Consider the following 18,991-nt stretch of genomic DNA (forward strand, 5'->3'; position numbering starts at 1 on the left):
ACAGCCGTGTGGCTGTACTTCAAAACAAAAGAAATGGCTTAGACGCGAACAGTTCCATATCATTTGCCTATCGCGGTATCTGTCAGGGCGTCATGCCGGCCCCGGAATAACATACTACCCGTTGGTGGTCACCGCCTCGGTTTGTAAGGCTTATCGTCACGTGTATCGTGATAAGTTCTATCATCTTGCCGCCGCATTCCCCTCGGTCTCTTTGAATCTATTCATTGTTACTGTAGGTTTTTCTGTTACTGTTACTGGCAAGGGTTTCAACCCGACATTGGGTCTGTGAGCGTTTGACCTTCTTGTCACTGGTAGTAACTCTCCTCAAAGACCTCAAAGATCCCAAAGAACGGTACCAGAGTGGTAGATCTGACGGCCTTGGCTTAATACTCCGCCGAACGTTTCAACTTTCACTTTGGGACTTCTTGAAACACTCAGCATTGCTATAGGGTCCTAAAAAGCGATTCTGGTGTATTTTAACCATGGCAAGCCACAGAGCCAACACCACAACCTCAACAACCTCACCCGAACCCACGAACTCCATCCGTTTAACGTCGCCCATAATGCAAGCCAGCTCGCATCGCGTCAGCTCGAACCATGCATCCTCCTCCAGAGTGCGGTCTCGTCCACTCCCACCTCCGCCTTCAAAACGTCGGCGCGACACAGATGATTCCACCACTTCATCTTCACCTGTCTTCAAAGCCCCTCGAACCACTGAACGCAACGGCGAGATCGGCCGGACGGTGAACTCTGGTATCGACTTGACTGGCGAATCACATGTCGATTTGACCAGGGAGGCGCCAGTCCCGCAGATCGACTTGACAGGACACTCAGGCTCAGCTCATATGTCACAAGCGCTAGATTTGCAGCGCAGAGCGGCACAGCAAGCAAAAGATGCCGCCATGAAAGCGGACGAAAAACTTCTCAAGAATCGCAAGATCCCAACTGAAGAAAAACGAACGACCCTGACCGCCTACAAGTGCCCAGTGTGCATGGATACCCCGGAAAACGCAACGAGCACTCTATGTGGTAGGTCGATGATAATCTCGCAGCGTACCGGTTCTTTTACTTACTCTTTACTAGGACATCTCTTCTGCCATAAATGCATACTTGAATGCATAAAGATGAGCCAGCAAGTAAGACTGGATGGCACGAAACCCAAGCCTGCTTGTCCGGTGTGTCGGAAATCGCTTATGACAAGGGGGGATAAGGATGGCAAGTCGAGCTTGACTCTGCTGAACCTCAAGTTGCTGTGCACAAGAAAGGATGAATCCCCAGCTGTAGCTGCGGAATAGTCTTTCCCTGCTCTTTCATTTTAAGCATTGCAAATCGGCGCATTGGGAATGGACAACGGACACATCATATGGCATTTGGCGCAACGGAAGCGCATTTTCGCTTAGGCAACGGAGTTACGGGCATGGCATTCGGGGGCTGTGGGTGGGATATTGTGGTGTTGCATTTTCTGACATCTCATTTGTCTGTACAAAGGTTCTCAATTACCCTACTATTTTACATTATCAAGCATAGTATTTATCTTCAACCTGGGTGATTCGTAGATGATTAGATTCATTGTATATTATTGTACAGTCTAAGGACCTCCGGTGTATCTTTGGATATGGCGTTCTAACGGTCTCTTCTCGCAGGGTCCAAAGTATTCCGTCTACCCAGCCCACCGTCTAACCCACCTCGAACCATCGCATCTCCCTTCTTCCCTAAGACGACCTCAATCGCCTGAATAAGTGCATTGGGATCGTACTTCATCCCAACAATAGTCTCCCTGTCACCATCTTTAACTGTGATCTTCCGCCCATACAGACGGAGCGTCTCGATACCCATGTTTGCAAGACGCTCACGGTCCACATGTGGTGTACCAGGTCCCTCCAGGTGCAATACATGAGTCACATACGCAGTATACGGAAGGGATCTGTAATGCCGAGTGGTAGGTTTAGATGAGTCTGACGCAGCATCATGGGCTTGACGCTTGAAGATATCAATTGGACCACGCCCACGACTTTCCTCTCCAGCGCTGACGATTGCCTCAACGAAATCGGATGCGACAAACGGTGCAGATGGAGGCCCTGTCTCTCTGTCTAATGATCCATTCAGAATTAGGATCTTGTGTCGGGCTGGGCTTGAGGCTATGCTTTTGCCAACGCCTCGAAGGACGATAGCTGGGATGATTGATGTGTAGAGGGAGCCGATGCTGTAGATGATGGCTTGCGAGTCATTTATTGCCTCCAACACACGTGGATTTGCGGGTGGTCGGATTTCCTGGCCATATGGGTTGATATACCAGATTCGAGTAATTCGAGAGCTGAGATCTTCATTTTCGGTTTTGCTGAATTTGATGTTTTTATTGCGAAGAGTTGCCAGTGATCCAGGAAGATGGTCTTCTTCGTAGGTCATCGCGTCTGAGACTTCCGAATCCGTGTACTCTACATCGTCGCCATCGGCAAGGAGCAGACTTGGTCTCCTAGAGCCGGGAGTGTGCTGTAGAGCTGTCGTCTCGCCAGGATGGGATATGCTATTCTGACCGACGATGACAGTCCCATCTGCAAGAGATGCAGAAATATGGTGGGAAAAGTTGGAGTTGATAGCCGGGATCACACGCACAAGATCTGAGGGCACACCGCAGATACTTCCCAGCAAGTAGATGGCGCTTTCAAAACTGCCACTGAATAGCCGGGCTGCGGTCAGGAATAGGTTTCCCACGCTTGCCGAGGTAAAGTCGAATGTCGAAGATGGAGGCCGTGCACGTTTCAAAATCTCCAGATTTAATACATTGAAAAATGAACGGATCAACTCCTTTTTGGCGGGAGTGATGGCAATCCACAGATCGGACGTTCCGTCAACGATGGACTGCCATTCTTGAGCTGCAGCCACTGGTTCGGCAGGCAGACGGTGATTAAATAAGGACTTAATGGCTGATCTCTCCGGATTTGCTGGTGAATCAGGAATCAACCGCACCAATCTACCTTTCGGGGAAGTTAGCAAGTATGCCACGGGGATGCGATCCAGATTGTTAAGACTTACTTCGAACATCGCCGATTCCAGGACCTCCAAATATTCGAATGAGCTCGGAGGAAGATCCTCCATTGTCGCTGATGGGAATGATATAGCTCAGTTGGCAGTTCTTGCTCTCGCGGACCGCACTGAACACATCGACCAAGTTGTTCGCCGCGCTCCCCCCGGAAATAACAACAATTCCCCTGTTGGTTGTGGTCCCCATGATCAAAGTTGTGCCCAGCCTTTGGTTCTACAGAGTTGATGAACCCCAGAGGCGAAGTGAAGTGTACAGGGAAATTGAGCCGGAGACTTGGATTTGAGACATTGGCATGTTTGGCAGGCCCGAACACCCGCGCAACCACAGAAAAAGGCCACGAAGGTCGACTGCGCCCCAGGCAACATTTTCTATCAAAAAGACACATGGCTTCAACTATGACATTCTTATATTAGGAATTTTAGGATAAAGTCAGAATAGGGGCGATTGACCTGTACTAAATATAGATTCAGCTGCAGCTGTCACTTCTTCATACTCCACAACCCTCCGCAAATACCTGCAACGACCTTGATACTATGCAGATGCACATCAGAGTCCAGACAATGGAGGCCTAATACCTCCAGTCCCCGTCGAGCTCGTCAAGTCACCATCAATCACCAAGTAGCAGCACTAATCGGAACAGTCCGACACCAAAGCCAGCCGATAGCCCCCCAGTTTTCACGTAAGAGTGTTCGAAGCTGGATTCACTGTCAGTTCTCCACAGCCATATGTAACTCAGACACTAATCTCCCCAAAGCCCGCAGTAATCTTCCTAATCTCAGCCTGGTACCTTAAAATGGAACAGTACATCTACCTAAATTCCAACCCCAAACCAAATCCAAGCCAACAAACAAACTCTACCCAAAATAAACCAGATCAAAGCGCTTCATAATCTTCCTATCAGCAGGAATCCTCTAAGGAGCCTTCGGCAGCATAGTCTCGGGAGCAATACCCTCAAACCTAGACGGAACACACAACGTACGCGGCTGGCGCTGGCTACTCATAGTCGAAGGCATAGCAACAGCAGGCTTAAGTCTAATAGTACATTGGACGGTCCCCGACTACCCACACTGCAGCCGCGGTCTATCACCAGAAGAACAGAAACTAACACAGCAACGACTAATCGAAGATGGGGTTGCCGATCAACGAAGAACAGGCGATGATGCTGATACACAGGTCGCCTCCATCTTCACGGCACTGTTGAAAGCCCTCTCAGACTGGCGAAGCTGGATCCTCGCCCCAGCGCATATGACCATCCTTGGCGCATTACCGATTTCATACTTCTACCCCATTCTCATTAATGGCACGGAGTATACATCCACGATGGCGCAATACATGATCGCGCCGTAATACCTCGTTTCAGTAATCTTCGCCCGCCCAGTATTCTGGTTCACAGACTGGAATCCTAACCGTCGAGGTATACTCCTAGTTACAAATTTAGTCATGGGAATGGTATTCTTCGCCTTAACAGCTGGGATCAGGAATCACACAGCGCGGTATATATTCCTCTGTTTCATCAATGTGATGATCCGGACGGGGAATGCGCTGGCATTGTCATTTGCGACTACGGCGCTGGCTTCGGTTGGTCGAGAAGTTAGGGCGATTATGCTCGCTTGGATGAATGGTGTTGCGGTGCTGGCGCAGTTGTATGGGGGTGCTTTGTTTCCTGCTGGGGACTCACCTGAGTATCTGGTTGGGTTTTCGGTTTTGCGGCTACCTTTGCGCTTGGGGCGGTTCTTTAACGGGTTGCTGATGTTTTGTTTAGGAGGTTTCCTGGGTTTGGGCGGAGTAGCCGTGCTTTATGTGAAACTACGGGTTTTCCGGTTTCGAGGGTTCTGCTGTTGATATTAAGATTGATGTTGATTAATGCATACGGAGTAGAAATCCGCCCTTTCTGATATCTCGTGTTCAGTGGCGTGAATTTAGCAGTCTTTCTAGCTACATATACGTAGGCGCTGTACTGATCCAGGTTGTCAATTTCGTTGAACCGTTTATTATAAACTATATCCCCTATTAACCCCCAACAATCATCTATGTCCCTTAACTTTACATGCATGTGCTGTCCTGTCCAGACAAGACAAGACATGACCTTTATCAAAATTTAACATAAGCATCGAATAGAACATCCGAGCTTGAATTCATGAAACAATAAGAGCCCCCGCGGAACGTTCTCCACAAGGGCCAAATTCCCGTTGATTGCTTCAGCTGCTGCGTTCAGCTTAGTTGGTCACCTGAGCGGAAGGGCTACCACTGTACAGAACGAGCAGAATGATAGCGCAAGCACCACCAATGGCAATGCCCTTGGTGGCGGCGGGGTTGCTGCGGTTGTACTCGCCAACCTGGAGGCGCACGTCGGTGGCAAGGGTCTGAATCTTCTCAGCACCGAGCTTGTAGTACACCAGACCAGCCAGGGCAATGGAGTAACCGAAAAACTGCTGGGCAGTGACGGGGTCGCGGAAGATGAACATGGAGGCGCAAACGAGGAGGATATCCTTGAGGATACCGGCCATGGTCAGGACGACGGCGGAGGTCTTGCCGATTAGCAGGACAACGGAGGCGTTGAGAAGGAATGCAACCAGTGCGTTGGCAATAAGAGTGCCGATTCCGAGACCGTAGATGTCGCCCATGGTCAGACGGGGGAGCTCAGCAAAGAGGGTGACAACACCGTTGGTCACGGCGCAAGCGGGGGCGTAGTAGTACAGAGAGACGAGAGGGTCCATCTTGAACTCGGCGGAGCTGAGGAGACGCTGGACCATAACGAGACGGAGGGCCTCGAAGATGATACCACCGACCTGGACTGTGGGATTGTTAGGGAGTGAATTTAGGACTCGGAGGAAATGACGTACTCAGGAAACCGAACATGTCGAACTTGATTTCGCCGAAAGAGGCGATCACAACACCAACAACAATGAGGGAAACATTGCCGAGGGTCTTCAAGTTGGTAGGGGCAATACCGAAAGCCCAGGTGGCCAGGAGAGTCGCGACAGCGTTGGTAGCCTGTGCATGATGTTAGTCGGGCCTGGAATTCGAGGCGGGGGTCGGAATTGTGAAACAAGTCCTCGGTTTGTACGCACCTTGAGCATCTGGATGAAAGACACACTCAGGTAGAGGTAGGCCAAGTTACCGCAGATCAAACTCAAACTGAACATGATACCAATGGGCACAATGGCTCTCCTATAGACGCAGCCGCATATTAGCCATCAATTCGAGGTCTAGTCGCAAGTCTTGTGCAATGCGCCCTTGTATCCGCGGGATTGCTCACGTGTAGGTAGCAGGGTTCATGGGAACCTTGTGGCGCGAGTCCAGGACAGTGGTGAACCGGGCGAGAATCTGGGTCATCGCCGTGGCGAACACCATGTGCCATGTTGTCAAGAACAGGGCTGTTGTTTAGGTCAATAACGATTCATTTGGGTGCCAGGATTCGGATTCAGAGTTACTCACGGAAGTCTAAAAACGAGATCTGTTAGCTGCAATTCAGCACGAATTTCGGGATAGGGAAACATACTGAACTTGGCGCTGGCAAGAACCCACTTGTTGAACAAGATGACGCTGGAGCTCAGGGCAATCCACAGGCTAAAGTCGAGTCTCAGCAAATTGTTCCCAACGGCTAGGGAGATACGCACGCGATGTAGAAAGCCGGGTGGAGGCCCTTATCCTGGGGAGCGGTGTTTCCGCTCTCGAGCTTGCGCTCATCTGAACGACTGGCTGCCATGATGAAAATCGAAAAAACAGTATAAAAGAATGACTGTGGTGAGAAGAGTTGAAGAAGAGAAAATTAAGGGGAAAGTCAGGATTTATGGATCGGCAGTTAACACCCCCAAGCCCCCATCACTTCCAATCACAACGCAATTCCAACGGGTGTGGCCCCCCTAAGATTACACGTAACCCAAGTTTCAGGGTACAGATCTTGTCAGAGATTTTACTGGCATTTCTATCCCTGTCGATCAACACAGCCCCCACTAGGTGCTTAGCGTACTCTATCACGTCTTTGACCCTAGGGGTACTCGGGGTCTATCCTGGTCAAAGCCAAGTCTGAGATAATTTAGAGTCGAGTCAAATAGTCTCAAACGTTCAAGATATGTGGTCACGTGACCTTTAGATATCATTCTCGTACTGGCCGGGTAACCCTTCCAGCGTCCCATTCCTGACTTTAGCAGACCTTCAGTTCTCCCTGTGGACTCTCTCAAAAGCAAGATACAATGACAGACCTGATAGTTGATTGATGAAGTGAAAGTACTTCTCGGGCCACCCCACACCCCCAGCCGACTCCAATATCAACCATGCAGCCTCCTGGAAGTACTGGAACAACGTACCTGCCACGCCAAAGAGCATGCTGGGCGAATTTCCCTCAGTCTCACGCATTGACCTACAAGGATTAAAAGGCTTCCTAGCCAGAGTCCGCCGTCTAATCCTAGGAATCCCATCCGAGAGCAAAGTCGCACAGGGCGTGGACTGCGGCGCAGGCGTCGGCCGCGTGACAGAGAGATTCCTAAGCTATGTCTGCGAAAAGGTCGATGCGGTAGAGCCCATTGCCAAATTCATCAAGGTTCTGCAGGACAGTGCGGTAGCCAAGACCGGCGCTGTGGGAACCGTCTACACCAAGGGTCTCGAAGACTGGTATCCGGAGAAGAAATACGATCTCATCTGGACTCAGTGGTGTGTGGGCCATCTGACAGAATCGCAGTTCATCGATTACACCGTGCGGTGTCGCAATGTCTTAACTGAAATTGGTCTCATGGTTGTTAAGGAGAATTTGTCTACCCACAACCTTGGGCACGACATGTACGACGATGAGGATAGCAGTGTCACCAGGACGGATGCCAAGTTTAGGCAGGTTTCCAGGCTTCTGGGATGACAGTTATTAAGTCGGAGTTGCAAAAGGGTTTTCCCAAGAGTTCCAATCTCCTCCCTGCTCTGCGACCAACCAGTATGGATTAGCCAACTGGCTTTCTTTTTTAGCACTCGCCCACCTTCTGGTATCCAGACAATGTACTGGTGGGACGGAACGTCACCAAGAATTGAATTGCCTTGACTACGGGGATGGATCTGCAATGGCCGGGTCCGCTGACGAAGCGTTTGAGGCTTTGAAATGACCATGCCCAATTTGCATGCATGGCTTTATCTAGCGTTATGTACATAGAACCGTATCTCCTATCTCCATTCGAGAGGCATTCATCAAATGAAACCCCAATTCACCAAAACCGATACAAATCCTCCGTCTCCGAGCTGTAAAACGGCGAAATCTTCAACCGCCCACTAGAAACCACATCCCTATTCACCCTCTCCGGAGGAGTCCACACAACCTCCGGAGCGTTCGTCCTTGGCCGAACAAACCCGCATCCAGTATCATCCCTACAACAAACCAACAAAAGATTCGGTCTCGACCCCTCCCGTATACAAAGCCCAGAACCAGAACCGGAACCAGAACCAGACAACCCAATAGCAGCCCTCGCCCTCGTCGAAATACACTCAAATAACAACTCCGCATCATCCTGACTGCCAGCCTGATAAACCCCAACCCCCAAACAAGCCAAAGCCAACGGATCAGGCGCTCCCCACGGCGTAAATGAATTCCCAACATTATTCACTGCTATCACAGCATCTAGGCCATATTTCCGGATCATTTCTAAGATTTGTAACGTTCCCCTTGGTCGAAATTGAGGTGCAGTCTCGCTACCGTTACCACCTCCCGCCGACGCCATGTAAATATCACTCGTTGGTAACCCAACAAAACTAACAGGTAGATCGTTCTCATGGATATCGCGCGCAAGTCTGATCCACTCGTTCTCCGAGAGGAGTGTTAGTCTCGTGCAATGGCCAAGCATGACACGTTTGGTTGTTAAGCGGGTTGTCCAGCCTCGTTGTTTGAGGGTGTGGAGAACATGCCAGACGAGCGGTTCTTTGGTCGTGTCGAGGTTATAATCGAGATGGAAATCGAGATGTTTGTCCAATGCAAGGGCGCGATCAATCGCCCAGTCGATATTAGCCTTTGCAGCATCGATACTAGTCTCGACGTAGGGTGTTGTACCGAGAACGTCGATCTGGGGATATTTATCCAGAGCCTCGGATACGAGGCGCATATTCTGATCTCCGTATTCAGTAGAGAAGATAGGATCCTGGGCGAAACAGACGATCTGGATTTCGCAGGCTTGTTGCCATTTTTCTTTGAGTTCTGCTGCGGCTTCGAGGCAGATGTGCTGGACTGTATGGTCTACCTCTACGAACGTTCTCATTGCTGTTACGCCGGAAGCGAGGGACTCGGCGAGGAGCCATTCGCCTCTTTTAATTAGATCGGCGTGGTTGAATTGTTGTTTTGCTTTTGTTGTTGAGGACAGTGCTTCCTGGAATGTGCCTGTTGAGGGGAGGAATTGGGCATATTCGGGCGTGCTGTGTATGAATGCTTTGTCGAGGTGGATATGTGGATGGGTTAATGCTGGTAGGGCTAAGGGCGACTCGGTGGTGTGTGTGTCTTCATCTTCATGCGGGGTCACGGATGTGATTGTACCGCTGTCCGTGGGATATTCGATTTGGATGTTCCAGGTGGATGGCTGTCCGGCTAGTCGGACGCCGTTTATGCGCTGGATTTGACTTGTAAGTTTTGGAGGCATTTGGGTTGAGGGATATGTATTGGATAAGTAGAAAGTGGCTATTTTTGAAGCTTTCCCCGACACGGGCCCTCGGGGATGTCCGCAACGGTCACTTCCGAGCTTACTGATAACAATATTGAGTATGAGAGCTGGGGAAATCTTCAGTTGACTTGAGGTATTCGCTTCACAATTCGAGGGTATCATGTCATTTCGCTAGGAATGTAAATGCACAGCGCCAGAATGTATTCATGATAGATTCGAAAAAAAAATATGTTGTATACTAAGTTCTGGAGACGGAAAGTCGTATTTTTTGGCGGATTGTCTTGATGATACTCAAAATTGCATCTGCTGTCTCGGAGTGTTGTGCCCATAGCCCAATAGATTGTATGGCTTCCTTCATCAACTGATCAAAATCAAAGTCTGAGACGATCGCTTCCAGAGACGGGGTGCTTTTTGCTGTTGCCAAGGTGAAAATGGCAGCCAAGAGTCTGAGCAGACGGGTCAGTCTGAAAATAGCATTATAGGTATGTTGTAAAAGAAAAGGTCTTACGCTTGCATTCGCAACCAATTGGAATGGGTCCTCTTCTCGAGAAGAAGCGAAGCTGCTTCGACGAATTTGCGACAACTGGCAATACATTGTTTGCAGTTCCCGAAGACATAGTCAGGCAACACGTTATTGTCTTTGTTCTGAGCGGCATAAACAAGACTTGGCCGATAAATGATGTGTTTCGTGGCGTAATATCGCGCGCGAATGTAACTGTCGTATGCATCTTGATGAGACATTGGCTTTTTCAGGTCTGGTCGGATCTGCGGTGGCAAGGATTGGAACCATTCCTCGAGCTGACGATTCAGCTCAACACAAATCCTTTCCAGGGAAGCAATTGAATGCTTCTGGGGACGTGGGGTGGCAGACTGAGACTTTTGTTGCGATGGAGAGGCGGCAGCGTAGTTGTCCAGGAAAGTCGGGTCATATATCCAGGTGTGTACTCTGTTCAGCAGCTTGCGGATTGAACACATTGCTAGGAATACTAGATTGCTTCTTTGAGTGGGCTCGGAAAGTCGGGGGAAATGCATTCCTCCTTCGACTGATGGAGGGCCTTCGACGAGAAACTCGATTCCACTGCGAGGGAAGTTGAATTCTGCCAAATCGTCACTGGGGAAGTGGTTATTAGTTCGAAGAAAACAAATTCGAGGGGACCACCAACCATTCGAGAATATAGCAGGCCCAGGTAGTCCGAAAAAGGGTGTCATGTTCTCGCATCATAGGCTTGACGCTCAATCTATATCCAGTCAGAGTTTCGCAAGTATAGGCGAAAGAGGAAGGCGCACAGAGAATGAAGCGACTTGACCGCGGTAGATGCATCCGTTATCATATTAGACGCCTGGAACGGGCGTCCGATATAGCGGAAATACAACGAGGCGTAGACAAAAGCCAACGGCACAAAGGGGCTGCGGTTCATAGGCAGGAATGCCGACCACCGGTTCTTCAGCTCATGATATGCCGGAGCAAAATATTCAATTCCATTCCGATCATCGGCCGCTTCGATATCAAAAATGTGTTCGGGATTCGAGGAGACTTTGCCCAACGCAATAATAACCAGGCAAAGTATTGTTTGGATACTATTGCCTCTTGGTACTAAAGTGAAGTTTTCGTAGACTGTGCGCAACGCTAGAGGTTCCATCAGAGGGAAAAATGCATGCACGTTTGTCAAGAACTCGTTGAAATACGGCTCTGTAATGCGTGTTTGAAAAAGGGTAGGATCGATCTGGTCGAAGCTTTTATTCACGCTTTTGTCCTCAAACTTGGGTAGGCGGGTTGATTCCAGCTGCATGAAGAAATCTTGAGGGTATTCGCCAATTAGGTTCTTGATTCGGTCTAAAAAGAACAATCTTTCTGTTGGTGTTGAGTGCCCCAGAGGAATTGGCAAGGGCTCTTCATGGTTTTGTTGCGGAGGAAGGCTGATTGAAGACCTGTCGTGGTATGTATTGGCAGGCGACGGGTACCAGTTGTATCGCGGCTGTGCCAAATGCGCCGACACATTTGGCAAAGAAATCAACGGATCGGCTTGAGGAGAGGAAACTTGCGATGTAACTCGCGTGGAGAGCTCGGCGATTGCTTCTTTCTGTTGCTGCAGAAGGGTCTCCATGTGACTTAACCGAAGCAAGATTTCCGCCGGAATATCCTGCACCCTATTTATCGTTACTATCCATGATTCGCGAGAAGGCCGGTTCATTTTCTACCTGTCACTTTCTTGGTATTCGCACTGGGCGCCAGCATCGGCGCAAAGCCCACACGTTGGCTTTTGGCCATCACACTTGCGCTTCCTAGTTGAACTCAATAACCATGTGATCAAAGTCAGAGTTCACGACCTACCGATGGCGACAGAAGTTACATGCAATTGAAGCACGCTTTCGAGGGTATTCAACGGGAGCGCGGCCCTCAAACGCCTTCATTTTGGGAAGATCGACGTGAAGAAGTCCAGTGCGGGGTTGAGGTGTCAGCAAACAAAAAAACTTCGTCTCTCAATAATCCACTGTGGCCCTGAAGGAATATGATCGAGACACTCTGAAGAATCAGATGTTCTCAGTCAGAAGCCTCTTGGACTCCCCTTGGTCTGGGCGCTTAGGATGCATGAATGGCTCTTCGGATAGCGTCTCTCTGCGCTGGCGCTGCTCCACCCACGAATCCCAGTCACATCTCCGGACTCCGCCTCAGAGACTTGCCCTGATCTTGAAGCCGGATTCCTTGGGAACATTCCCATGTAAAAGGAACTGGGTATCAAAGGCTGTATAGGAGACACAGCGCTTCGTCTGTCTATACAATGAGGGCCCGACGCATTGGTGATTGGTCCGCATGTGGCCAAAGCTTTGGGGCTGTTTTACCCTGTTTGTGTTCAAGCAAGTCATCGTTATGTCTGGCGTCCCTTCGGTCACTTTTCGTTGGCAGTTTGCGGTCGGTGGTTGGCTTTCTCGGCCGCAGTATATCCTCCACTACCGGATGGGTCGACTGGCCTGGTATTGGTATTTAGTTTTCCAAAGTATGTGCAGTGTCAGGAGACTCACTGGAAGACCTCATGGTTAAAAATCAGTGTAGTAGGGGTAACAGCCATAATCGCAGCATCAAGAACCCCAAGCTACGTATGTCCAAGTTCGCTCCCGCCGACCAAACTTTCCAACATCTCTCAAAAAAGAGGACAGGCAGATGTTCTTATACTGAGACCCCCGGACTCCATGGTGCTTTGGCTGAGAAAATGCGATCAGACCTTTGGCTTATCTCGCACAGGGTCAGAGCAACTCTTGAAGGGGGTTTCCCCTATTATATGCTCTTACCAAATAGACCTTTAGCTAGAGAGGACGCACCAAAGCTTTCACGCTTCGGCGGATGGGCGGGTTACGGCCCTGCAGGCTTACTTCAAGGAGCCAATGAACAAGGTTTGCAGCGGGAAAAGCGCCTATAAGGACCGCCAGCCCGAGATTAAGTTCCTGGGTGGATTTGGGTCCTGCAGGGTATCTATCAGCTGACGCAATTGCTGCATGCTCGTGGTCGTACTATATAAATGATGCATCAGGCTCTATATATACCGTTTCTTGGGCATTGGTCTTCAAGTTGGTTGAGACATCAGAAAGTAGACTATAACTTGCTTCCTGGTATAATCAGATATAGTTCAAAGCAACCAAAGTCAATATTGATCTATCTCAATTTACACTCACTACATATAGGGTCAAGACTGCCTAGATATCCAATAACACACTTTAAAATGATCCAAATTGTCAGGTGCTACTAGAAAAGCTGTTCCTGTAATAATCTAGACTGAAACATTGCCAAATTGCTCCTATAAAGCATATGGCGGCCCTTTCCTCCTGGTCTATAAGCAGGGCCGACCTCATCCCTTCCAAACGTGAACTCCTCCTTCAGCATGCCTCCTGACTTCCATACCCCATCATAATTATCATCTCCTCCATTATTCTCCGTCCGCCACTGTCTAACCACATCCCCACAATCATCTAAGAAAATATGCAACAACCCACCCCCATCAAGAGTAACTTCATCTTCAACATGAAGATGCGTTATTACACAATACCCATGATACCTACCATACCTCCTCACCTTACATTCTCATACCCCTTCATCTTCCACATCACTATCCGCCAAAAATTCCCTCAACTCCCTCAAAGCTTCATCCCACTTCTTAAAATAACGTTACGCATCGTGATGCTCATTCGTAACCCGTTCAGAAAACAACTCCAGCGCACGATCTAGATCAATTCCAACAAAAATCTCTTTATCATCCAGGAATATCCCGTCCGGACCGACGAAATCAGAGTCAACGTTCTCGGCCCAAATAGCTTTATGCTGTTCTGCATGGTGGAGAACTCACAGTCTGCTGTTTAGGGTTAGGATGGCTCGGATTTTCCGATACCAACTTGAACTCTTCATATAAAAAGTGTCCAATGATGGGAGAAAGGTATTAGGACAGTCAACTCCATAGCTGGAACTTCAAGTTGCTCTCCTAGACGTACTGCCATTGGATCATAGCAAACCCACACCGCAAGGCTCGATATGCCGCTTAGCCAAAGCTACATCTAAAGCAATCAACTCCTCCGCTATAGCATTAAAGCGTGGAGACAAGTGCTTTCAGTCAAACGCGGTTTGGTTGCCTGAGTGTGATGCCAGAAGTGAATGAAGCTTCCCAGTGCAAACACATGTTTCTGTCGTCCATATGGGGATGTGCCTCTCTTCTTTTCCCACCCTTCAACTCTCATCTTCCTCCACTTGCTTCAACATCTTGCTGTCATCTGTTACTCTCCTACCCTCTCTTTTTTCATCATGTCAGAGACCACTCGCTCCATTCAGCCTCTGACAGCTACTCAGCGTGCCCTCTCGCTCGCTGAGATCGTGGGGCTTATCATCAGCTGCATGCCTCGAAACGGACCCGGATGGGGACACGACTTACTCTCATGTGCTCTAGTAAACAAGCTCTGGCTCGAGGATTCGCTATCAATGATGTGGAGATCCATTCACAACGATCATCGCCCCCTGGATGATGGTTACGAGAACCCCGGGATCGACATCACATTCCTGGAGATCCGTTACGATCGCCGGCAATTCTATGCCAACTTCGTGTGTTGCGCAATGATCAATCTTCTTGATGATTCATGGGAGGGGGAAGACCCGTGGGCAGAAGGGGGAGAATTTGAGGGCCTCGTATTTCCAAAGATGACCGTGCTTCATGTTATGTTGACAGACATCGACGGAATGCTTGCTACCGGCTCAAACACGTGCGATGGGGAGGCATTACTTCCCTCTTTGAACTGTCCCAACCTTCACACGATGAGCTTCGAAATGAATGACACGAACCTGGTGTCATATGAAGTGGCTGCAGACACGTGGGAGAGCATTTTCTGGGATCTTCCGGTAAATTCTATTCGTGTTATTGTGCTTATCGTCACTAACTCCCCTTCAACAGACAAAGTTTCCCAGCCTCCAACATCTGGATATCAATGGCCACGCACACATCTTTCCCAATGCATTACGACGACTGCAAAAGCGCCACCCCAACCTGCAGGGCCTTGAATACCTGGACATGCATGAGATCCGCCGTTTCTTGTCAGAGTCCGAGCTCGCTGAACTTGATCCGATTGGGGTGATCCATGATCTAATGGATAACGAAGACATGGACTTAGATGATGATCCCGACTCGGGCGAAGAATTCACCGAAGAACTGTGGGAGGATGACGACGCAGAGTATGGCAATGGAGATGACGAGGATTATGTGGAGTGAGGTAGTATTGAAAACCAAGGGCATGCCCAGCAGAGGCCAAAGGAAACACATAGGTATCACATAGTATTAGTCTAGCACAAAATTTGATGATATCACAAGCGAAGCTCTCGGCGCAACGGATCTTTCATCTTGTTGACCCATTTCTTGCCTTTATCTACTTCTCTCTCTCACACTATTTCTCTCTCTCTCCCTCCCTCTGTCCGCCTCTGCCTCTCTCCTGTTTCCTTCCTCTTCTCGTGTTCCCTATTTGTATTTCTCAAATTTCTCTTTTCCTTCATCTTTTCCTGTTAACATTCTTTCCATCTGTTGCTAGTCTATCATTTCCAGCTACCGACACATGTCTCAAGCATCCGCTTCTGACGATTTCGCTAAGGCGATATCACTGACTACCACTCATTAGCAATAGATAGGAGAGAAATTATCATTTGTGGACAATGAAAAGCTATTCATTCTACTTTATCAGAGAAGCCCAATATCCAGAGAATGTAGTGATGCTTCTTTCAACATGTAATATATAGCGACAAAGAGAGTTTGGTTTCAAGATGATACCTTTCTCTTTTAGGACGAGACAAGAGAGAAACCAATAAAAGAGTACAGAGTACAAAGGTACAGAAGACAGAAACAAGGGCGTAGGAATAAGGTTTCATTTTCGGGGATGCTGGTTGGCTGACTAGGGTTGGGTGGGAATGAGCTAAAGCACTGAAATACCTCTGAATTATGCAAATAACCTATGAGAAATTATTTTTCAGGCCAAAATGTCCACCAAATCCGACTTTTCGGCCCCTGAAGTTTTGAAATTGTAACCTACGAGAAAAAGAAAACCAGAATACTCCAATATCAAACTCTATCTCTGAAATAAGGTCTTGAGGTCCAAATATTGTCTTAGCTGGGCAAGATACCTTCCAAGGTTGTGAGGCTAAACATGCAGCAACAGATCAACAAAAATCCATTGGAAGCCTCGCAACGCAACGCATCTCGTCACCTAATTCATATATCTTGACACTATATACTCTCGTCTTATAGACAAATCTACACGTAAATCTGTATTAAAAACAAAAGAAGAGAAGAGAAGAGAAGCAATATATTCAATGACATACAAAACAACACTCGAGTCTACCATATATAGAAAACCCTTGTATAAACTCTAAATGTCCAAAAAGACCAAACCGTATATCCCGTAGGAAAAGCAAGACCAACACCTATACCAACACCAAAAGCAACCCCCAATGCCAATGCCAACTCCTCTTACAACGAATATTAGATGAGACGAGATATAAAAGCAATCCATAACAACAGATAGCGTGATATCCACTTCAAATCTCAAATCTCAAATCTCAAATCTCCTGTGCATCCAACGCCCACACCTCCCAATGTTGCAAAACCTCCCATCCAACACGGCGCATACGCCGTCTCCAAATAAAACCATCCTCGGCCATCGAATAATGACTTGGTCCGAAAGAAGGCGTATCATCACGGTCTTGGGGGAAATTAACTGTCTCTGGGCCATGAGACTGTTGTCGTGGTGTTGGGGTGGGATCCTCAACGTCGTGGTCACGGGATCTTTTGCCCAGTGTTGAAGGTGGTTGGAGTGGTCTTGCGACTGGTGAGGCGCTTGCAGACCAAGAGTCCAGGCGTGGTGTTTGTATACCGGGCGATCTCTGTGTAGTGTAGCCTGGATGGGTTGAGGGACCACCGTTGACGTTGACGTTGACGTTGACGTCTGGGCTTTCGGTGGGTGCGTATTCGCCATTTTGTGGAGATTGGTGTTCGGTGTTGTCGGGTTGTGGTTGTGGGATGGGGGCTTTGTAGCATTCGCGGATTTCCCAGGCTTTCCAGCCTAGGCCGAGGACTTTGACGTTGCCGTAGATTGGTTCGTTTGCGAGGTCGTAGCTCATTAGGTCTGTTAGGACTGCGTCGTCCATGTCTACTAATTCGGTGAACGACTTTACGTTTGCGATGGTGTTCTGTAGTGACCTGCTGAGGCCGAGGGAGGATTCGCCTTGTGCGGATTTTGAGATTCTGAGGGCTGTGCCTGGTGGGGCGTTTTTAGGTTGGCCGGATGACGGGGGAATGAGAAGTCGGAGGGCTTTTAGTTTTCGGAGAAAGGGTATTAGTAGGCCCAGTGAGTCCATGCTGGTAAATTCTGTGGCGAGAGCCAGCTGCTCCAGGTTCGGGCAGCTGTGGACGAGACGCCCGACCATGCCTGTTGAGAGAGGCCATTTTGAGGGTAGGAGGAGGTGGCGTAATGTTGCACCGTGGTTTACACTGATATGTGAAAGATAGACATCGCGAAGGCTGGATGTCGCAGTCAGTTGGCTTGCTGGGGAAACCGAAGTGATAGGTGAATTAGATGTAGTTCCATTCGCCGCGCCATGCGGTTGACTGTCATAGATCGGCGGTGTGAGTGCGGATGAAGAATTCCCTCCCTGTCGGGGAGAATTGAGATAATCACTCGAGGCGGAGGTGACGTTCACAAAGTACAACCGTTCGAGGCCCTGGAAGTTGCCAATAAACTCCGCATTCCGCTTTGACACAGTATCCATTCTGACAGATTTCACTCGGAGCTTGGCATGCGGTGGGACAGTAGGCCAGCTGTTCTCCATGAACGTGTTGGCTAGACTAGACCCTTCAACGCCAGTGAGGAAAGTAACATCCTCAACGGTCGTCGGATCAAAAGCGAAATTGAAATCCTCAGTATGGAAAGCATAAAGATTCTGAAAGGACATCTTCTTAACCGCCAACGGCTGCTTGTTCACAATAAGCTTGCGGAAGTAATCATGAAGCGAAACACTCGGCTCCTGAGCATCACGCATCCGCGGCGACCAATGCAGCTTCAACTCGCGCAACTTACGACTCTTCCAAAGCATCGTCGCGATATCGTCCGGATAACACAAAGGATCGATATCAGTAATCTTCAAACAGCGCAAATGCGGCATACCCGGAAGAACAAAGGTAGGCTGCGGATGACGGCTGGAGGGGAAGCGAATGGTCAAAGAGGTAAGCTTGGGCATCTGCGTCAAGCCTGTAAACACCGTATCCAGCATCTTGGTATTTAACTCCCAGTGGAAGCTTTCCAGATTGGTCATGCGATCGATCGCGGCGCGGACGGCGATATTCAGCAACATCGACGAGTCCGGCACGCGCCCGACTCGCGCATGTTCTTCCAGTTCGTGGTCGCTCCATTCGCCGCGCAGTGTCATTGATCGCACTAACGACCCATACGGCCTTGTAATCACCGCGTTCAGGCCCATTGTGAAGGGGCTTCCACTGCCAATTCCTTCTGGCTGGTCATCGCGATAACGGATTTTGTCGTAGGAGGTCAGCGTTAGGCTGCGGTAGAGTTGTGGTAATGCCATGTAATTGAGGACGCGGCATGTTCGGCATAGCTGGGCGAGATCGCCTGTGTCTTCGACCTGACACTTCTGTTAGAGAGAGCTCTTGCGGGGATGGTTGCGTCAGTGCTCACATGTGATACGATCTGGGCGATGAGGTTCAACGGGAGAACCATCAGCGAAGCACCGCCGGGCGGTTCTGCGCCTATGCTGGCTCCGAACATGTTCTGGTTGACGGTCGCCATGATG

General features: G+C 49.1%; 9 protein-coding genes across 9 annotated transcripts; 4 read left to right on the top strand and 5 right to left on the bottom strand.

The window, feature by feature from the left end:
• The first annotated feature begins 223 nt into the window (after positions 1-223).
• N7446_001966 (uncharacterized protein) lies at positions 224-1,317 on the top strand. Its single transcript, XM_058510715.1, has 2 exons — positions 224-1,029; positions 1,084-1,317. Exons 1-2 carry the CDS (start codon positions 483-485, stop codon positions 1,293-1,295), a joined length of 759 nt encoding a protein of 252 aa, XP_058376251.1. The 5' UTR covers positions 224-482; the 3' UTR covers positions 1,296-1,317.
• Positions 1,318-1,623: 306 nt separating this feature from the next.
• On the bottom strand, positions 1,624-3,229 carry N7446_001967 (gluconeogenesis factor YvcK family protein; the record flags this gene model as incomplete). Its single annotated transcript, XM_058510716.1, has 2 exons — positions 1,624-2,975; positions 3,034-3,229. 2 exons carry the CDS (start codon positions 3,227-3,229, stop codon positions 1,624-1,626), a joined length of 1,548 nt encoding a protein of 515 aa, XP_058376252.1.
• A 686-nt stretch (positions 3,230-3,915) lies between these two features.
• On the top strand, positions 3,916-4,390 carry N7446_001968 (MFS transporter; the record flags this gene model as incomplete). The annotated part of the gene is made up of 2 exons (XM_058510717.1): positions 3,916-4,018; positions 4,083-4,390. Coding segments are annotated over 2 exons (411 nt in total), but the record flags the coding sequence as incomplete, so codon positions are not given.
• Positions 4,391-5,259: 869 nt separating this feature from the next.
• On the bottom strand, positions 5,260-6,752 carry N7446_001969 (uncharacterized protein; the record flags this gene model as incomplete). The annotated part of the gene is made up of 7 exons (XM_058510718.1): positions 5,260-5,837; positions 5,887-6,037; positions 6,115-6,214; positions 6,303-6,420; positions 6,482-6,487; positions 6,546-6,613; positions 6,664-6,752. The coding sequence occupies 7 exons, from the start codon at positions 6,750-6,752 to the stop codon at positions 5,260-5,262; spliced, it is 1,110 nt and encodes a 369-aa protein (XP_058376254.1).
• Positions 6,753-7,370: 618 nt separating this feature from the next.
• On the top strand, positions 7,371-7,895 carry N7446_001970 (uncharacterized protein; the record flags this gene model as incomplete). Its single annotated transcript, XM_058510719.1, has 1 exon — positions 7,371-7,895. One exon carries the CDS (start codon positions 7,371-7,373, stop codon positions 7,893-7,895), a length of 525 nt encoding a protein of 174 aa, XP_058376255.1.
• A 337-nt stretch (positions 7,896-8,232) lies between these two features.
• N7446_001971 (putative zinc metallopeptidase) lies at positions 8,233-9,648 on the bottom strand (the record flags this gene model as incomplete). The annotated part of the gene is made up of 1 exon (XM_058510720.1): positions 8,233-9,648. The coding sequence occupies one exon, from the start codon at positions 9,646-9,648 to the stop codon at positions 8,233-8,235; it is 1,416 nt and encodes a 471-aa protein (XP_058376256.1).
• Positions 9,649-9,834: 186 nt separating this feature from the next.
• Positions 9,835-12,370, bottom strand: N7446_001972 (uncharacterized protein). The gene is made up of 6 exons (XM_058510721.1): positions 12,002-12,370; positions 11,869-11,952; positions 10,957-11,817; positions 10,833-10,907; positions 10,178-10,780; positions 9,835-10,115 (listed from the first exon to the last, which is right to left on the bottom strand). The coding sequence occupies exons 1-6, from the start codon at positions 12,079-12,081 to the stop codon at positions 9,908-9,910; spliced, it is 1,911 nt and encodes a 636-aa protein (XP_058376257.1). The 5' UTR covers positions 12,082-12,370; the 3' UTR covers positions 9,835-9,907.
• Positions 12,371-14,455: 2,085 nt separating this feature from the next.
• On the top strand, positions 14,456-15,410 carry N7446_001973 (uncharacterized protein; the record flags this gene model as incomplete). Its single annotated transcript, XM_058510722.1, has 2 exons — positions 14,456-15,043; positions 15,096-15,410. The coding sequence occupies 2 exons, from the start codon at positions 14,456-14,458 to the stop codon at positions 15,408-15,410; spliced, it is 903 nt and encodes a 300-aa protein (XP_058376258.1).
• A 1,334-nt stretch (positions 15,411-16,744) lies between these two features.
• N7446_001974 (uncharacterized protein) lies at positions 16,745-18,987 on the bottom strand (the record flags this gene model as incomplete). The annotated part of the gene is made up of 2 exons (XM_058510723.1): positions 16,745-18,823; positions 18,877-18,987. 2 exons carry the CDS (start codon positions 18,985-18,987, stop codon positions 16,745-16,747), a joined length of 2,190 nt encoding a protein of 729 aa, XP_058376259.1.
• Positions 18,988-18,991: the final 4 nt, after the last annotated feature.

This window comes from Penicillium canescens (assembly GCF_028828765.1).
Source record: "Penicillium canescens strain IBT 15451 chromosome Unknown utg000002l_segment0_segment0, whole genome shotgun sequence".
Taxonomy (NCBI): Eukaryota; Fungi; Ascomycota; class Eurotiomycetes; order Eurotiales; family Aspergillaceae; genus Penicillium; species Penicillium canescens.